This window comes from Podarcis liolepis, assembly GCF_965112155.1.
Source record: "Podarcis liolepis genome assembly, chromosome: 2".
In the NCBI taxonomy this organism is placed as follows: Eukaryota; Metazoa; Chordata; class Lepidosauria; order Squamata; family Lacertidae; genus Podarcis; species Podarcis liolepis.
Genome location: NC_139555.1, coordinates 92,653,723 through 92,673,926, shown reverse-complemented (window position 1 = coordinate 92,673,926; position 20,204 = coordinate 92,653,723). Strand labels below are relative to the sequence as shown.

The 20,204-nt window shown below is 40.4% G+C and overlaps 1 protein-coding gene across 11 annotated transcripts in view; it reads left to right on the top strand.

Annotated features, from left to right (window-relative positions):
• The window catches only part of LOC310701096 (contactin-4), a 497,831-nt gene that overhangs the window by 232,109 nt on the left and 245,518 nt on the right, over positions 1-20,204 (top strand). For 7 of the 11 annotated variants that reach the window (XM_083491357.1, XM_083491358.1, XM_083491356.1 and 4 more), the window contains one exon: positions 8,211-8,351. The exons of the other annotated variants lie outside the window; for them this stretch is intronic. In XM_083491357.1, the coding sequence (XP_083347483.1) occupies positions 8,297-8,351 (55 nt within the window). In that variant the 5' untranslated portion in view covers positions 8,211-8,296. The remainder of the gene's footprint in view (positions 1-8,210; positions 8,352-20,204) is intronic. 11 annotated transcript variants of the gene reach the window in all.

Here is a 20,204-nt window from a genome sequence, read left to right as displayed (position 1 = left end):
AATACATTGCTTTCAACAGTGACAGCTTTTAAAGAAAAATAATTTATGTAATTTGAAATTGGATAAATGTGTGTATGTTGTTTCCTCCCGTGATTTTCTTTCATTCACTAAACCGCTTATCATTTTTATTTTCTGATCAAAGAAAGCAAAATTCTTCAAATCTACTGTTACATATTTTCAATGACTACAACACACATCAGGACTTTTCATTAAACTATATATATTTGTATGGACTTCGTTGACATTTGCTTAAATTACAAACTACTGAGTCAGATTAACACTCCCAACACTGAACAATTTTGTAGTCATAGTAATAGTATGTTTTCGATGTAGATTTGTTTGATGAGCTAAATTAGTAGACTTAGTTCAGTCCAGCCCAAAATGAATTAAAGCTGATACTGCAAAAATTCTTCCACAGCTGAATAGTGCACAATGGATATGCCAAAGGATGCTGGGAGATAAATTCCAACAATTTACTTCTAGTCCCAATTGCTCTGGGAAGCCTATTTTCTCAGTAAGAGAAAATACACAGCTTTCTAGATGCTATTAGTTTGAAAAATTAAGGGTGGATGTCTTTTTGTGTGAGGCAACTGGAACGTTAATGGCATCACAGGAGTAATAAAGAACTAAGCTCCTAACCTTATGTTTGAAAAGTCTGGGGTTGAAGGCAAAAGCTGTTCACTTAAAGAATGGACAGTGTGAAGCAGCCTTGAAAGATAGTATCTGTAGGCTAGGAGAAAGGCAGTTAAATAATCAGATAATATAAGCTACAGAGAAATGGGCCTTTCAGTCTTTGTAGAAATGTGAACTCTTAACCAAACAATGAAAAATATTTGAACTATGAGCACAGTATTTCTAGGTTAGAAATCCACTCCAGGCAAAGAACGAGATGAGATTAGTAGCTGGTCGGAAATGTATTTACTTACTTATTAGCATTGTTAATTCGTTTATAACCTGCATTTAGGTTGAAAGAATATACACAAATACAGAACAGCTAACAGTGTAAAGTTTAAACCAATATAAGTTATATCAGTTATTTTGATTTGGATAATTGTTTTTGGGTTAATGGTTGGATGCATAACTGATTTACTGGTTGTATACATACTGCTGTTTTTTGTAAACCGCAAGAATTAAAATGTGTGTGTGTGTGTTACAGTAGCCTTCTATTCCTCTAAAAATTGGGGGAAGCATTAACCATCAGTAGCAGTTCTATTTAGCCGATTGCAACTTGTGACTAGGACTTACATTTGTTAATGTGCTGGAAGCCGCCCAGAGTGGCTGGGGAAACCCAGCCAGATGGGTGGGGGATAAATGATGCAATTGTTACCATTATTGCTGTGGTTGTAAACAGAGGCATTTGTGAGGGCGTTTAGTGAGGAAGTTTGAGGGAGAGTGCTGTCTCACAAGTAGACATAGGATCAGGATGTTGTGCTAAACTACTCCTGCAGCAAATGCCTTGCTAGAAAAGAAGGTACAGCAGCTTGAGGGCCTGCCTATTCACACTTCCACCTACTGGGAAAGAAGAGGGAGAGAAGGTGGAACTTCTCAACACCTGCTTTGCCTTTGTCTTCACCCCAAAACAACAATGCTGTAGCTGCTGTATCAGCTACCTAAGTTGCCACCATGTAATTTGGAAAACACTATGGCAAGGGCTTTTTATCAAGGAATTAATGTCTAAGCAGACCAGGAATTGCTTAATAAAATAGCATTCTCATATGAACTAGTATAGTTTATCTAATGCTACCCAGGAATGAGCAGAACAGACTTCCACTCATGCACTAGGACTGAACCCTCATCTGTTCATCCCTGCAACCCCCTCAAAATCTGCTCTGGAGGGTTGGAGGGTAGTCTGAAGCAGCTTTTACAGGCTTGGGGGGGTGGGCTTACTGGAGAGGAGAGGAATCTGTCAGATTTTTCAGAACTGTTTTTGAGGAACTTGGAAGAGACAAAATAAGTAAGATATGTACAGAGCCCGCTGTCTCTTCTGTGATGTTAGGTCTCTCATTTTGTTTAGATTGTGATTGAGTTTCGTGACAACTGATGGTGGATGTGCTGCAGCGAAATGGGACTTTCTGTACACCACAGAGAGAAGAGGCCTGACAAGTATGAATCGCTAGGCTGAGACGGGCTCTTGCTTTGTTATTGTGTGTGACTTCAGTGTAGCAGCAAAATGAAATCACGTCCTAGTCTGACAAGGAGATACCCAATAACTCAATATGTGCTTCAGCTATTTAAATTCCATTTATCCCACACTGTGAACATTATGCATAATAGCCTCATTTGACAAAGTAACTTCGTACAGTAGGCTGCTTGCATATAAGTATTCTGCATGGTGCTTATCATATCAAAGGCTTTTACGTATATGTCATTCTCATGACATATAAGGAAGATGTGAGGCATTTCATGATCTGGCATGTTTTCTGGAAGAATGAGTGGTGAGTTGAGTTCATTTGTTGATCCACTATCTTGCTTCTATAACTCTTCCTCTTGTAACTGCTTTCCCTCTTCTTATTTCCTCTGCTTTCACTTGTAATATAAATAAGGTGATTTCTGAAATACTACGTTTGCATAAGTTTCATTGGGAATATATCACTAAATGCCTCCTTGAAGACTAAATTAATGTCAAGTAATTCCTTTTACAAGGACTGGGTGCTACATATAGTGCATCATGTTTTGCAGGGAAGTTAGAGGTACTGTACATATTTCATGAAAACTATGCAAGTATCAAGTGTGTAGCTCAAAAAAGAAGCTGAAAACGGAGATCCATGTTCTGCAAGAAAGATATTAGTGCTTTTAATAGTACACTTCCTTACTAAGAACACCTGTTTAATTAATTATTTAAATGCATGACATGCAGTTCATTTTCCAAGGAACACTGCAAAGTGGGTCAACCAGTTCCCCCATGATTCCAGTAGCAGAACTTTGGGAAGCAATAGTGTGGAATAAAGGCAATAGTTCCTTCTTTGGTAAGACCATTTATGTTGGAGTTATTTCTTCTAGGATAAAATTAAGTGGCCTGTGTTAAGTAGCTATTGGTGAATCATTATTATTATTATTATTTGGACGTATCGTTATTGGCCCACTAGTGGGTGGCATATGAAAAGAGCTTGGTAGGGTGGGAAGGCAAACGTGGACACTAATTCTTAGTTACAAAGTTCTTGTAATGACCACCCCAAATAGATAAAATCCAATGAGAGGAGGATCCAAAAGTTGTTGGAAGAGCTGGTGGAGACTGCATACACAGTATATCTTTAAAGTACATTGCCTCCTGCTAAAGTATTTGTGGGGTTGTAGTTTATCCCTTACAGAGCTACAAAGACAGTAAGAGGGAGGAGTCTGTTGGAGCTCAACTTTCAGTACAGTGGAAAACTGTACATTAGCATTTAGTACAGGTAACTCTGGAAATTGAATTGGCCATAGTGACATGAAACACTTTCTATAGGTGCTGCTGGTGTACCAGCTACAGACTTTCCTAGGCAGTGATGGCCTGGCTGTCATGTCTGAATTTCTGCAGTGCCTTGTACATGGAACATCCTTGATAGTTCAGAGGCCTCAGTTACTACAAAATAACACTGCTAGACTTAAAACAATTGCACTAGTAATCCATGAGCGTTAGTAGCCACCTTTCAATGGGGTCAAGTACACTACAGTTTGCTTCTTCCGTTGTGCAATCTAGAGTGAAGCTTCAGGGGCATGTAGAGAGTGTTAGCTGAATTAAGCACGTTGGTACAAGAGGCTTCCGTATTATAACAACAACAACAACAGCAAAGTTGTTAAGGATGAGCACAACTAATTTTATTTTAGTGATCTCCTGTATGCGCTCTTGTTATACTTTTATAGGATTAAACAGAATCAATCATTTTAAAGTTGAAACTGAATTCATTGTGCTGCAACAGTCTTTAATCACCCTAGGTTTACTTGGAAGTAAGTTATATTGTTGGGATTTGGTTCCATGTTGGCATGCTAATGATTGAAGACATGCCACCTAATCCTGCGCATAATTTCCACTGAGTTACTCTGAAGGAAGAGTGCAAAGCATTGCAACATTACTTTGACAAACAGTCATTACACTTGGTTTTAGAGTTGTTTTTTATGCTCATCTTTAACTTGACTTTTATTTAGGTGATTAAAATGCCAGTCGTTGCCTGGCATGCACAACATACATCATTAATGGTGATTTATTTTGGCATTTAACAGAATTGGCACACAGTAGCACACCAGTGGGCAGAAGAAAAACAAACGTGAGGCAATTCCCAAAGAAGCCTATTCTTGTTTGCAGCTCTTTTGATACGGCTCTGAGTTACTTTATAAAACATACTTTTTATGGGATGCCAGGAGAAATTGACAGTACAAGCAATAGGACTTTATATGCAAACATCTTCATGGCAGACTGATTTGTTTTCCTTCTGAATGGGAAAAATGGAATTGCTTTTTAGTCATCAAAGCAACACATAGGTTCAACAATTTGTTTTCCAAAGGTTCTGAGTACCCATAGCAGTGTATTTCATTTGCTGAGAGCCTCTGAAAAAGAGCCCCTAAACACTTTTTCAACAATGCCCATGTTGCTTCTTCCTTGCCTTATCATGCTCAGAGTTCTTACAGTCAACTTTTTCTATCAAAATCCAATTACGAACAAAGGTGCCTTTCAAAACAATTTGCCACAGCTGGATGGAATCGCCAAAAAGTAAAGTTAGAAAAGCACCAGCACAAATGTGAGAACAGCATTAGATTCAAATTGTATTTATATATCATTTTTCTCCATCTCTTCAGGTCACTTGAAACTATGCAGATTTTCTTTTTCTTTTTTCCTTTTTAATAAGGGAAACATTTACTTTATATGTTTGGTGCCATTTACAGTCTGCAATTTTTTGTGTGCTTATACATTACAGAAATTAGAAGAAGGGCAGAATGCATGTATTAAATTGGGGCATTTTGGAAATTATTGAACATACAGAAAATGTAGCTATGGGTTGTATACAACAAAACTGTCCCTGTTCACCTGCACAATGGTATTTTCTTTCCATCTTCTCTATCACCCCCTTCCCCAAACTGTTCTGGGTGTTCCTGTATATGAGTTTTTGAAGTGGGGCACAAAGACTGGAGTAGAAAATGAAGTCCCATAGCTGAAACAGAAGTGTTAAGGGGACAACTTTTGGATAACCGTATAGTAAAGATTTTCCTTCCTGGCATGTGTAGCAGTTTTAATGAGAGTCAGTGTGTTTTAGGAGAATCACAGAATCACAGAATCCTAGAGTTGGAGAAGCAGTATTTGAAATACAAAAAAATAAAGTACATGCACCAATTACAAGTTACATGAAATACATAATTGCATTTTTTTATGTCTGTTTTGGCTTTTAACCGAGAGCGGGGTGGATCAGGATTGGGGCTGCACATGGTACACAACCTGTTTTTCTGCACCACAGTCTCAATAATCCCTCCCCCCACAAAATGCTGTTTGCCAAAGGAACGAGACTGTTTAAAAGAAACACACAGCTCTGAAGGTAAATTCGAAATCAGTAAATATAATTTGTTTTTCACAAGAAAAACAGCAACAGCCATAGAGGCCACAAACATAATCTAGCGCAGCCCCTTGCACTGCAGGAAGCTTTTCCCCAACATGGGGCTCAAACCCATGACCCTGAGGTTAAGAGTCTCATGTTCTACCAACTGAGCTACCCCAGGATGTATTTAGCATTACATGTAGTTTTAACTCTATGGAACTGTGATAACACCTTGGGGATGTCACTTCTCAAGATGATAATCTTGTGGGGACAAGTGTCCACGCTGGGCTTTACTGCGAGCTTGAGGCTGTTTGAGTCCAATATTTCGAGACTCAAATATTGTCATATTGTTCAGATGACATTCATACCCGTCAACTGCCCCAGTAAAAACGGGTGATTTCGGGCTGCACTTTTTCAGGCAGGGCACCCCAAATGTGTGTTTTTGGGTGCTGTGCCTGAAAATGCACAGCTCGAAAAAGAGTGATCTCACATGGCAGTGCGGACCTGGAAGATGGGCCTCCTTCCCCCCCACTCCTAGCTCCTTCTCCCTTTACACCTGACCAAACAGCTCTTCATTTACACCTCATCTACCCCTTTGCCTATCCACTCACAGCTTCCCCCAAACCCCTCTGTCTTACCCCAAACCACCCCCTTCCCTTATAGCTCACCCCAGTCCCTTTTTAAAGCAGGCTGAAGATGCTCCCATTCCCCTTAAAACAGCTCACCCGGGCTACCTTCCACCTGTGCTACTGGCTTGCCTGCCAGCCTTCTGTTCTGTTCTGATGCCAAAGTTGCCATGGTTGCTTATTGGCAGAGCCTTGAACAGCACAGGAACCACAGGGGACTGGGAGAGACAATTTAGCCATTTCCCCACTACCACCCTAGTCCTGATGAAATTTCTACCCCAAAATTGGGCTACAATTGGCTTCCTTTCTGATAAATATAGATTGAGGGTAGGGGTAGTTAATTGGAACCATCATAGATGGAAAGAGTTAAACTCCCCCTCGCCACCCACATGGTTCCTATGTTCCCCATACAGTTGTTACTTACATTTGCTTAAAAGGGGAGCTTTAATTTCATCGGCACAATTAATGTATATGGCCCTAAAACCTGGTGCATCCTTGAACTGTCCTTTAAAGATACGAGGCAGGAGCTGCTGAACATTGCATAGCAGAATCTTTGACATGCTCATTGCCCAATTAATAATGCTTGCTGTAATCATTTGTGTTAAAATGCTATTCAGTTCCATTGATCAACACTTTTCTGCTTATCTGCAGTCAGCTTAATCACCGAACGTGTCAGAATTGTGGAATATATTCCAATTACTCCCTTCAAGTAACATCTGCAGATCAGATGATAGGGATTCTTAGTCTTCTCAGCACATTGAACCTGACTTTATTAGAAACTGAACAATTTTAACTTACAAAAGCAGGCAGGGACCTCTAATGATACCACTTCACTTTCTATTAGGCATGCCGTTTGTCTTGTAAACTTGAAGGCTCCTTAACTTCCAGACATCAGAAAGATGAATAAATGATGAGAACATATGATTAGATGGCTTTATTTATTTTTAATCTAAAAATGCCTAGCATAGATGCTTGAAGTGATGTGTGTGTTTGGGTGGCTGTGTGTGCGTGCGTGCGCGCGCGCACACACACACACACACACACACACACACACACACACAGCCACCCAAACACACAGGCAAAACATTGTGGAACTAGTTCTCTAAAACTACTTTTAAGGGAGGGTGTTTGAATTTATATTAGATTGAGCGGAGCTTAGATTAAGAATCCTGAAGCAAGTCTGATAGAACCTTTTTGTTGAAGCCAAAATAGAGCAGGGAAGTTCCTTTACAAAGGGGAGGGGTGGAGAATGGAGTCCTGCTTTGCTGAAAATAAATTACCTCCAGTCAAATGGCTAAAAGAGTTTAAGTGGTTTGCCAACTTGCTGACCCCCCTCCCCCAGCTGCTCCAGAGGTCTGCAAGGAAGACAACACACTGTCATGCGGGAGATTTGAGTTACAGTGCAGCAATTAATCTCGGGCTATCTGTGCTGCTGGAAGGCCGTGAGCAATGGGGAGACTGTGCCCTAGCTCCCTGGGCAAAAAGGGATGTCTTGCTCTCCTCTAATGGCTCACCCTGACTTTGTATACAGAAGGGCATTTATCATCTCCACAGGGACCCGTAGGTTGCCCTTATTACCATTTCACTTGCTGCGATGTGAGCAAGTTCAAAGTTGTCAAGGGATAAAGTAGAGGATGACAAACACTTAGTGGACTGCCATCTTCAAGGTGTTTTGTACAATTAACTAAATAATAATTACTAGATTAGTGAGCTGGCAGTGAGGTTAATACAGCTTGTGTAAGGCTGCGGAAAGAAGATGACAGAGTGGGAAGATCTAATATCTAACTCAGAAGAGCTTTTTCCTCACAACTTTTAGGCTTTCTTTTACCTTAAAGTCTTTCTGTCACAGCCCCTCTCCCCCCCCCTCTCTTTCTCACACACACGTTAAAATATAGTATTATATCTAAAGAGTATGATTTATTTATTTTTACCTGCCTCACGGACTTAAAAATAACAGCTTCTCTGCATTCCTTCGGGTGCAAATTTATTTTAGATCATATGGAAAGGTAGAGAATCTCAAAGAACATACGGAGCTGTAATCCTGAATCACATAGTAATGATATTTCTCTTTGTATCCCTACAGATTAAAGATTGTATAAAACTTAAACGAAGCAGCATTCTAATCATTACATATTGGAGTTGGGCCTCCTTTGACCTCAGAAACTGAAAATGAGGTTGCTATGGGAACTGCTCGTACTGCAATCATTCATGTTGTGCCTTGCAGGTAAAGTGTCATTTTTAAAACTTTTCCCCCTTCCTTTATTTCTTTTTTTAAAATGCCACTGTAATATTATACATTAATTCAAAAGGGCATTGAGTTTCATACGCCCATGATAAAGTAGCGAATAAAACTGCCCTTCTTGGCTTGTATTTAACTAGACTATACTGATGTTCTTAACCTCCTCTTTTAATATTGGTAGTACCTTCCACACCTAGGTTCAAGCTACTTTAACCTGTTCCATTTTGCAACGTTTTTCATTCAGAGTGGTTAGTTGACAAGAAGCATTACTTTCCTCCTCTTTTATGTAAAGCATTTAATGCCCAATTGAGCCCTCTATTGAGGTGGCAGATCCCCCACTTGTGAGAAGTGGTTCAGTTACAAAATGAATGCACTTAAGAAATGACTCAAATGTGTATGAATGTAGAACTCTGGTACTTGTATCACTACATTTTGCTAACTATGGCTTTATTGTTGCCCTAGGCCAGGTATGGCCAAACTTGCCCCTCCAGCTGTTTTGGGACTACAACTCCCATCATCGCTAGCTAACAGGACCAGTGGTCAGGGATGATGGGAATTGTAGTCCCAAAACAGCTGGAGGGCCAAGTTTGGCCATGGCTGCCCTAGGCCTTCATTTCTCTCCTTCTGCTTTCAATCGACTTTCTGAGGCAGATAAGTTTTGCTAAGAAGGATGTATTGTGGATGCTGTATGATTTTTAAAATGTGTGAGGGGCACCTTGTGATCTAGTCATTTAGATTCTGCAAGGCCTATCAAGATTTAAAAATCTGCTAAATCAAACCAGTGCTCTGTGCATCATAGTCCAGTTTCTTTGCCAACAACCTGAGCAGTTACTTTGCAAACTGTTTTGTTCTAAAAGTAGGAAATTTGCAACAGCATAGGTCCTTTCCAGTGTAAAGTCTGTCCAAGTTCATCAGTTAGCGCTTTGGGCACAGCTTTGGCATGTGGTGACCATTCAGAATCACTTCACTTCACTATGAACAAAGGTCTATGTGAAATCTACTTTCTAAATGATCAGTTGGTTTTGCATAGCAAATCCTGACCTGACTTCTTTTTAAAAGAAGGTAGCATATTTGTAATCACCGTGATAACGTCTCTCATTTTTTAATTATGCTTTAACATAATAGAAGCATTGTTGTTTTTCTGAAAACTACTGTTTTATTTTTTTAAACCACATTATTTTATCTTCTATACATGCGACTGTCAGTTGGGAAAGGGATGGGTCTGGCTCTCTTGATTATTATGATTTTGTGTGAATTGAAAATGTGATCAGGAGCTTAAATTTTTTTCTATAGTGTCCAAAATATATATATATAAAAGCAATAGTCTTGGGAGTTTCATCTGGGATTTCAGGATAAAACCTGAAAATGTTGCTCCTTTGAAATTTGATGCAGGGTGATGTGGTAAGAATTCACCTCTACACCACCTTATTTGTTACCCAGTTGAGGAGCAACCACCTTTTGAATAAACCACAGAACCAAGGAAACTATCTTGAAGTCCAGCATCTGGATTTAGGGACCCAGCATTTATTTAGCTATTGCAATCAGACAGAGCTCACTCAACTCAACATGCCAGTTGAGAAGGTCTGCCTCGAGGAACTTCAGAACAAAAGCTTATATAGTGGTTCAAAGTCATAAAACATCTTCACATACATCAGGAACGGTTACAAGTCATGAGAAGTAAAACATGCATGGCTCTATACTGGTATCTTCACCCCTGCAGTTGCCTTGGAGTGGCCCCAATGTGCCCAGACCATCTTCAGTGAGGGAAGAGCATCATAAAATACTCTTCCTGGGTCTCAGATAGCTTCAAGGATAGCTGATTTAAACTGTGGTGCTAAAACATCATGTCATTTGTACCACTTTCAGGGGTAGATAAGGAGAGATGGAATGCAGCGTATAAGAGGGGGAGACTCACAAATGCAGAACACACAAAAATCAAGCTTAATACATTCTAAAATCTTAAATGCAGTTACAGTGAACCACTGAAACATTATTAAAATAATAAAAATATACCTAGGGTCTTTAATTCAGTGAGCAGTTGAACTGTGCGCTCTGGGAGTTTGCTTGTTTCCTGTTTTCTCTTGTATTTTTTGTAAAAAAAGAAGAAGAAGCAAAAACAACACAAAAAAACTATTGCCAATTTACACACACACTTTTTCGGTAAACATGGGGGACACTTTGCCCCAGAAGATAGGAAAGAGTGACCTGGCTGTGGCAAAACTGGCACACCAGGTGCAGAATTAGCAGAGTGGAGCCATAGAAAGCCTGGCTCTTCCCCCAAAATCCTCTCTTTTGCCCTTGGGCTCAGCACCCACCCACCTGCCCAATATGTAATATAGGTTGAACAGGCGGCTGCTTAGCAGGGCTGTGCAGGAATTTTTTTGTCTGTTGCCTCGGACTGGAAAAGTTGCTGGTGGCTATTTTTGTGTCTATGTGTGTGTGTGTGTTTTAACATGAGTGTGAAGCTGGCTACAGAGTAATTGCCAGCGTAGGATAGGTTAGCAGGTTCCATGTATATTGAAGAGAAGAAAAATGAAAAACACATGTTGACAGACATCCTGAGCCATCTGTTAGGTCAAGGGAGGCTTCCTTGAAGTTCCTTCAAAAGCTGCTAGGCTAGAAAGGACAGGACCTCCACTTGCTGCTTGCCCGACTCATTCATACAAAACGGTGAGGCCCAAGTGGTTATGATTTGGCAAGCCCTCATTGGCATGTTAATGTGAGAGTTGTGAGGAAGCTCCTCTACCTTCGTCTCATAGGGGAGCACATTGAAGGCAGGTAGTTATGTTGGGCTGCAACCTGTTGCAGATCCCTTAAAATTCATTCAAGTATTCTTGCCCAGTGTGAGATTCAAGAGGTTCCAGACCCACTTTCCTAGCAAATCCACACACTGCCACCCTCCTCCTTTTGTTCCCTGGGGCTCCTCAGGTGTAAGGAGGGCAAGTGGTGACATTTTTTGTTAATGTCATGGCATCAAAATGGCCTTGACCAGCCCTGCCCACCAGGAATCGGAAGTGATATCGTGCAAGCATATATTTTCTAAAGTGAAAATTAGTCCAAGCTATGAGACCTATCTGCTCTGAATATGCTGACGAGATGTTTTAGATAACGACAGTGGCTGTGTCAGCATCATGATGTGCACAAGTAGGAACAAGGTGAAGCAAGCCTCAAGTTCACTTGCTTACCTCATCCCTTCTGTGTAGCCAGGAGGAAGACCTTAGAAGGTTTCTGTCAAAGCAACAGTGAGTCTTGTGGCATCTGAAAGACTAACAAATTTATTATGGTATGCTTGAAGTATTATCCTGAGTAGCAGCTGCACATATATACCCTGCACTCAGGGTAACATTCCGTGCAGCTGATAAAGTGGACTGTAGTCCTTGAAGGCTTACAATATAATAAATTTGTTAGTCTTTAAAGTGCCACAAGACACTTCGTAGCTTTTGCTGCAACAGACCAAAACGGCTAGTGCTCTGGGGAAATATTTTTTATCAGTTTCTAGGTAGTTTATCACTGAATGTGGACAGTTTGAAAACAAGGCAACTTCAAAACATGCTTAAACATAGTTAGACTAAACCACTATCCCCAGCTGGAGGAATCAACAGGCTTCATTTAAAGGAAATGGAAAGTTAAAACATCCCAAGTATAGTGGCACCTCGGGTTACGTACGCTTCAGGTTACATACGCTTTAGGTTACAGCCTCCGCTAACCCAGAAATATTACCTCAGGTTAAGAACTTTGCTTCAGGATGAGAACAGAAATCGTGCTGCGGCGGCAGCAGGAGGCCCCATTAGCTAAAGTGGTGCTTCAGGTTAAGAACAGTTTCAGGTTAAGAATGGACCTCCGGAACGAATTAAGTACTTAACCTGAGGTACCACTGTACTCCATCTGGCTTATATGTTGAAATATACTCAGAGTCGCAAAGTGATTTCATGCTCTTTATTCAGCTCATAGTGGTGAGGAGGAATGAATGCGAGTCCCCTCAAAGTATCTGCTTTATATACATTATTTACACAATGTGCTGCACATGATTGGCTAATTCCGGCATTCTGAATCCTATTGTTCTAGGACCAATCAGACTGCTACAGTTTGAATCCTATTCAACTCAGTACATAACATATGTGGAAGGTACACAAGCTTGTGCATGCTGCACTAAAACCATGGTTTAGTGTGACATGCAAACATAGTCTGTACGATTGTCAGGGAGAGAGGAGGAGGAGAAGAAAACCAATTACTTAAAAATATGTCTGTACTGTCATTTAGTCTACTAGAATCTAGGTTATTTATTTATTTTTTCATAAGTCTTCTAGGATCTCACATTTGCAGACTTTCAGTATTGTTGGTTCACCAGGTTTTATTCAGAAAGAGCTATTTGCTAAACCTGTCAAGCAAAATTGAATGTCTGCTTTTCTTTCATAGTGAAAGCGAATATACACACGTGACATTTCCGAGGAAATGGATCCCTGAGCTATAGCTTGTCATATAATTTTATGATAATGCTTTTGTTTTTAATAAGTTCATTTTCTTGAAAATGAAAAGGCTGTTAAGGACTTATCTGTATAGTCTAAGTGATTTCTTACGAAATTATAGAGGCCATACAGTGAAAAGCGTACAGGGTAGACGCAGTACATCTTTTCATTGAGCTGTATAATGTGGAGCTGATTTAAAATATATATAATTATCTAATGGCATAGCATGCATATGAAACACAGGGACCTTGGTAATGATGAGCTACAACATTAGTGCTGAGTGGTTTTTGTTGCTTTGTTTGTTCCCCCCCCTGCCGTAAGTTCTGATTCTGAAACTGCTAACCCATGTGCCATAAATAATATGGGCTTCATTTAGGCGGGGGGAAGCTCAATGATGTTTGAGTTTTGTACTCCAAAAACAGCTGGAGATACAAGTTTGGGAAACACTGATCTACGCCCATTTCTGTATGGCTTCAGGCCTGGTTTTGGCACTGGAACAGTCTTGGTTGCCATGACTGGTGACGTTCATCAGGAGGAGAGGGCAATGTGACTGTGTCAATTTTCCTGGACCTCTGGACAATTTTTGATACCATCAGCCATGATGTACTCTTGGAATGGCTATGTGAATTGAAGGCATGGTGATATGGTGGATCCACTCCTACCTGCACGTCTGTTTCGGAGAGTGAAAGAGGGGGTCTGCTGTATGGCCCTATGGCAATAATGTTGTGAGGTCTTTTGGGGTTCCATCTTGTCCCCAAAGCTTTTAAACATTTATTTGAAGCTGTTGGGGGAGTGGTTATTGGGCATTGTGTAGACTATTGTGCCACCAGTTTGTGGACAACATGCAGCTGTTTCTCCTTGTCACTTCAATCAGGTGAGGCTATGCAGGTGCTGGACTGTTGCCTAGAGGAAATAATAGGCTGGGGGGGGGGCTACTAAACTGAAGTCAAATCAAAACTTCATTTACTTCATTTAGCAATAACTTCCCATAAAGCAGCCCAAACCAACTGACAATGAAAACATTATGAAAACATACATAATAAGGAATTTCAAATCCAGTACTGATACAGACTGAGGTAAAAATATTTTTAAAGGCTTATTATTAATAATAACAAATTTATTATTAATACCTTTCCCATCTAGCTGGGTTTCCCCAGCCACTCTGGGCAGCTTCCAGCAAAATTTAAAAACCTGATAAAACGTCAAACATTAAAAACTTCCCAATACAGGGGTGCCTTCAGATGTCTTCTAAAAGTTGTGTAGTTTTTTATCTCCTTGGCATCTGGTGGGAGGGCGTTCCACAGGGAGGGCACCGCTGCTGAGAAGGCCCTCTGCCTGGTTCTCTGTAACTTAACTTCTTGCTGTGGGAGAACTGCCAGAAAACCCTCAGAGGTGGACCTCAGTGTCTTGGTCTTCAGTGGGTGCTGAAAAGGCAACAGGCACTTGTCTCTATTTGGGCTAGTTCCACCTGAAAGTAACTTACCATGTTTGAAATTTCCTGCTGTTCAGGTTTGCATGTACATACACCATTTCACAGTCTTCTTACTGTTTTAGATGGTACTGATTTTATGCAAATTCTGACACACACACACACACACACACATCTCCCTGCTCTGAATAAGAACTACTTTTGTTGTCAAGCTGCTGTTTTCACAGCTGCCAACACACTACTGGTTATCCAGAGTTTCTTTCTCCTCATGCCAGGGCTAGCGGCCTGGACAAAAGTGGCAGGTGCTCAGCAGCATTTTTTCCCAAGCAAAGGATCCACAAAGAGATCACAGTTTACCTCTTCAGCTGGAAGGTTTTTATGGTTCAAGCTGGTAACTTCAGGTTGAAGCAAGTTGCAAGCGAGGAAGTGATTGCCTTCGATAATCATTTTCTCCTCTGTTTCGGTTAGTTCAATTTTTCAGAACCAGATGGGGGTTCTGATATCTTGTTGCTGTGATCTTATGTACATTTGCCTGAAATTAGTCATGTTGAACATAATGGGAGTTACTTCTGGGTAAGCATGCATATAATTTTGTCTGGTGTTTCCAAATGGAGCCCAGATTAATGGAACGAATATGCTAAAATGGCTCTGATAGTCCCTGCCCTTGTAAATGTATCAGAGCCAGAATTATTGATTTGGAATTTATCAGGGCCTGAAACAATCTTGAGGTATCTCATTATGCATTCAAGGAAGCAGTCTCTCCCCCCACCCCACCCACCTCTCTCTCTCTCTCTCTCTCTCTCTCTCTCTGTGTGTGTGTGTGTGTGTGTGAGAGAGAGAGAGAGAGAGAGAGAAAGAAATGTGGACACATGTCAATTAAATCTAGCATAATGTTTTGTTCTAGTCACAATGAGTGAAAAACAGACTGAGTGGAAAGTTTATGCTACACCGCAATGAATAAAGATGAGCAGAAAGTAATAGTAGTAATGTGGTAATTTAGTAATGTGGAAGTGAGAATTTGACTGTGTTACACCTTGCTTCCTTTTCGGCAGTTTGCAGCAGGGATAAAGTGTTGTTGTTGCACTACTTCAAAGCACAGAGCATAAAGAAAGCACTATGTTATGTTTGTTTTGCTGCTTCCTTTAAGGCACATTACAGAATCTTTTCTTTTCCTTCACATGAACCTCTATAGCTGAAAACTGTCTTTGCATTATTCATTTATTATTTACTTGTCATCCTGTGAATTCAAAGTGAGTTTTCCTTACCCACAAAGTCACTTTTGAAAACTGATTTGTTCACCTGAGGTTCGTCAAGAATCAAATTTCTTGAAACAAGGATTGGTGGAAGTTCCTTATTTTGGTGGAAGCCCCTTATTTTGGAGTGCTGTAGTATGTGACAGAATGATAGTAAGAGACATCCATCATTTGTCCTACACCCAGAAGGTTCAACAACAGGTATTGGTAGAAAGGTTATAGTTATTAAATACAGTGTGGAAAACTTGTGCCTATCTTAAAGGTAAAACCTAAACAGGCAGTTAGGAAATCTCCTGCCTGCAGTTAAGGGCCAAACCATCCTAGATAAACTTCATCACCCAAACAAATATGTATAGTTCCATAAAGGGAACCCATAAGTGTGCAAGCTGGCAGGTGCCTGTAAGGTTGCTTAGAAAGGAATGTGTTCCTCAGGCCGAAAAAAAGTTCCCCAGGCTGGATCTAAGTCATTCGTATTCTTTTATCTGGCTAGAACTCCATTATTTCATTGCCCTATATTACCAGGTATAATAACTGGTGTTCCACTCTCCTGAGAACTACACAAATACTCTAACAAAGCCCTGTCACGAAGAGGTTACAGGACAGGACAGACACAGAGCAGAGGAAGGGAAGTCATCATGCAAGCAGTGAGAAATGTGACAGCTGCAAGCGTAATGTATAGTCCATGATTGGTTTCAGTTCAGGGAGGTGAGATGGGATATTGCTCAGGGTGAGTTGCTAAATGGATAGATTTAAGCTCAGGCACTGAAGGAAGAAGAGTTATGGTGGAGAACTCTGGCAGGTAGGTTGAAGATGAGGTGAAGCTACTGGCTTCAACTTCTTTCCAAACCAGCAAATGCCAGAGGAGATTTATCATGGAAACCAGTGAAGGGAGGTGTACTCCTGTAATAAGAGACTGCCAGTAGTGTGTTCTCATTTGAAGCTGATTCAGTGCCCCTGCCCCCCAGCAAGGACTTTACAGCTTTATAATTTATTATGAATCAGGCAAGATAATGTCTTTGGTGGGAGAGGAGGAAATAAGAAACTATAGAAACTATGGAGTCATAACACACAGCATCTGCTGCTGCAGCTGCTTCTTCCGCTTCCCAGACAATCAACCCCAGATCTTATTGCCTCTACCATTTAGAGACAGTGGGGAGAGGAACAGAGGAACAGTCCACCACCACAACCCAGTATCAATTTGCTTTGATAAAAATAATACGTAGTATGTTCTAGGTCCTTCATTTTATTAGTGACGCTTCATTCATTGCTTCTAGGTTTCATGCACAACCGAGGGATGTGTATAGCTCTCAACATGTGTATTCAGTCAACACTAAGGAAACAACAAATTTATTGTGGTTCTAGATTTTAATAGTTGAGAAATTAATCATGGACTGTGGCTACAAAAGCCCATTGCACACCAGATTTGTAATTTTTCAAGTGCCACAGGACTCCTTGTTGTTCTTTGCTGTTACAGAATAAAACAGCTATGTTTTGGAATTTGTTCCTACTTTACAAGACACGTCAGGCAGGGGTTGGAGTCTGAGCTCTTATTTGTGGGCTTCCCATACACCTGTTTTAAATAAATGATTTAAACTCTTATTATTTAAATAATACATTAACAGAGAAAACTCAGTGGGATTTATTTTTTAAGTAGACATATATAGGATTACTCTGTAAGGCCTAGGTGTGCTCTGTTTATAATTGTAGCCATGCTAAGAGAATACTTCCCAGTTCAAACAATATGGCTTGCACTGTGACTTGCTCTTCAGCAAATGTAAGCAACCCATTCCACTCACACAATGCCCTTCAGTCCAGTAGAGGATCCCGCTGGTGGAAGGTGAGAGGGGCACTGTTTGTTAATTCACCCTTAACACCTGCAGCTCCCTGTCCCACCTTCCATGCTGTTCTGAAGGGTCCCCCAGCTCTTTTCAACAGATTTCTGGATGGTTGGAAGCTGAAGGCAAGGGTGATGGAGGAATGGGTATCCCCCCCTGCTCCAGGCCTGTCCTGTGAGCAGTCTTTATAAATTGCAAGTCTTTATAGATAACAAGTAAGAGCTTGGCTATCATAAATAATCCCTTCTTGTAGAGCTCCGGTCAGTTTTAGTTCAATACTAAAACTGAGCTACACGCCCTTATCTAGCTGCCACTTCTTTCAGTAGGGTTAATGGGGAAGAAGTTCACATAATCTAATCCTACTTTATCAATCTGTTCATCAAATATTGTGACACCTCAATTCTGAAATGAAGCAATAGGTTTTCTACTGGCTCACAGTTATACCAACTTTTGAAAAGTTTTTTTTTTAAAAACAAATTATAATAAAAACAAAACACAAATCTTGACTATGGTGCTTCAGTTAGATTTTTTTTATTTTCATTGTGCACTATTCTTGCTGATTAGCAATAAAATATACAGATTTAGAACAATAAATTACTTGGAGGCACCAATTGTTAAACAGTCTATATCATATTAATTAGACTCTGAAACAAGGCAGGCATTACAGCCATTTATAACTGAGTACTGCTTAAGTTGCTAATCAATAAAAGAGGGAACTAATTAACAAGCCAGCAGTCAGCATCTTGAGAAGAAGTTGGTGATTTCCAACTTAATTAAACATCTAAGGTGTCTAAGCTCAGAAATCTTCTGTGGCGAAGTACCATCATTTTTCTTTTATGTTTTAAAATTATGAAAGGCTTTGTGTCTTAAAAGAAACATTATGTGCGTTCCATTCCTGTTTCTTGTTGTTTTGAAAATAACAACCACTAAATCATATTTGAATTGTGCATAAGGACTGCTACATTAAAACGTTCTCATTGCAGTGTCTTGGAAATTATGTGTATTGATTTTAACTAGTGTTCTTAAGGACTGCATCTCACTTCACATTTTTCCTCAATTAAAAAATCTGAATGTGAATAAAAATAGGACATGCATATATAGGTAAAGGTAAAGGGACCCCTGACCATTAGGTGCAGTCGTGACCGACTCTGGGGTTGCGGTGCTCATCTCACTTTATTGGCCGAGGGAGCCGGCGTACAGCTTCCGGGTCACGTGGCCAGCATGACTAAGCCGCTTCTGGCGAACCAGAGCAGCACACGGAAACGCCGTTTACCTTCCGGCCGGAGCGGTACCTATTTATCTACTTGCACTTTGACGTGCTTTCGAACTGCTAGGTTGGCAGGAGCAGGGACTGAGCAACGGGAGCTCACCCTGTTGCGGGGATTCGAACCGCCGACCTTCTGATTGGCAAGTCCTAGGCTCTGTGGTTTAACCCACAGCACCACCTGCGTCCCATGCATATATACGTCATTGTTAAAGATTTTGCAGTTTACTTTTCGTCAATCCACAGCATAATTCTGTCCACTCAGAGGTAAGTCCCAATGAGTTCAAAGAAACTTACCTCTGAGTAGACATGCACAGAATTGTGCTATGTGTTTGAAAGCTGTTGTGTACTGAAGCTTCCAAAACATGTAAATAGAATTGATACCTCATATAAATTTTGAACTTGGAATTATACGTGGCGTTGAGGTTTTTGCCTCCATACAAAGTAGAGTACATAGTGTCCTCAGTTATAATTTATCTATGGAGAAATATTGGTCTGTGGGTCACCATGATTTTTGATGTGTTTCTCCACCTGGTATGCGTAGTTCAAGGCGAACCATTCTACAGCATTTTACCTTCAGGCTGTGATTTTCAAATAAATCTGCAGAACTCAGGTTTCAAGTGATGCCCTCCACCTACCTTGGGGAGACATTATATAGAAATTTCACCAGCAAAACAAACGATTGCAAACAGATCCAAGATCTGGTATGCTATTTGCTATTCTGTCCCTTTTATATGTAGCTGGGGTTGGGAGTATACTATTGCAGATTCTCCAGCAACTTGTAGACCAAATGCCCCCCAGGCTGTGGTGTTGGAACTACTGGATGATAAGTGCTACTTATTTACAGTAGTAGCTCTATTTGCTGTGCTAAGAAACTACACACTTGTTTTTGAAAAATCATTAATTTTCCCATATATAAATCCAAAATGCGTTTTCCCATAATATTTTTTTCTATGGCTATATGGTCCTCTCATTTAAAACTGATTCTTGTATTTAAGTTTAATGACTTGCTAGCTCTTGCTTTACTTTTGAAATTTTGTGCATTGTTATTTTGTGGGTTTACCTTTAACACGCTGATTTTAATGAAATTGCTATTCCATTCTAATGGTCTTTGAGTATATGGAATGAAGTTGCGGCTGACTGATTATATATGTATTAGTTAGGGTAGGACTCAAACCAGTGGCTTCAAGAAAGGAGATTCTGACTAAACATTTGAGAAACTTTCTGGCAGCAGAAGCTGTTTGGCTGTGGAACAGACTCCCTCGGAGGTGGTGGACTCTCCTCCCTTGGACGTTTTTAAGCAGGGACTGGGTGGCCATCTGTCATGGATGCTTTAGATGAGATTCCTGCATTGCAGGGGGTTGGACTAGATGGCTTTTGGGGTCCCTTCCAACTCTTAAGATTCTGTGATTCTACCAGATGAGTCCTTAATGCACACTTGCACATTTAGATGAAGTAACCTGGATCCATGAAACAATTCTTTAAAAAGCAGTGGTATGATTCTGGGTCCCTGACAACCCTCTAAACTCTGGCAGGCTTTCCCTGTAAGCCTGTTAAACTCTAACCTCTTCTGGAGTTAACAAGATTATTG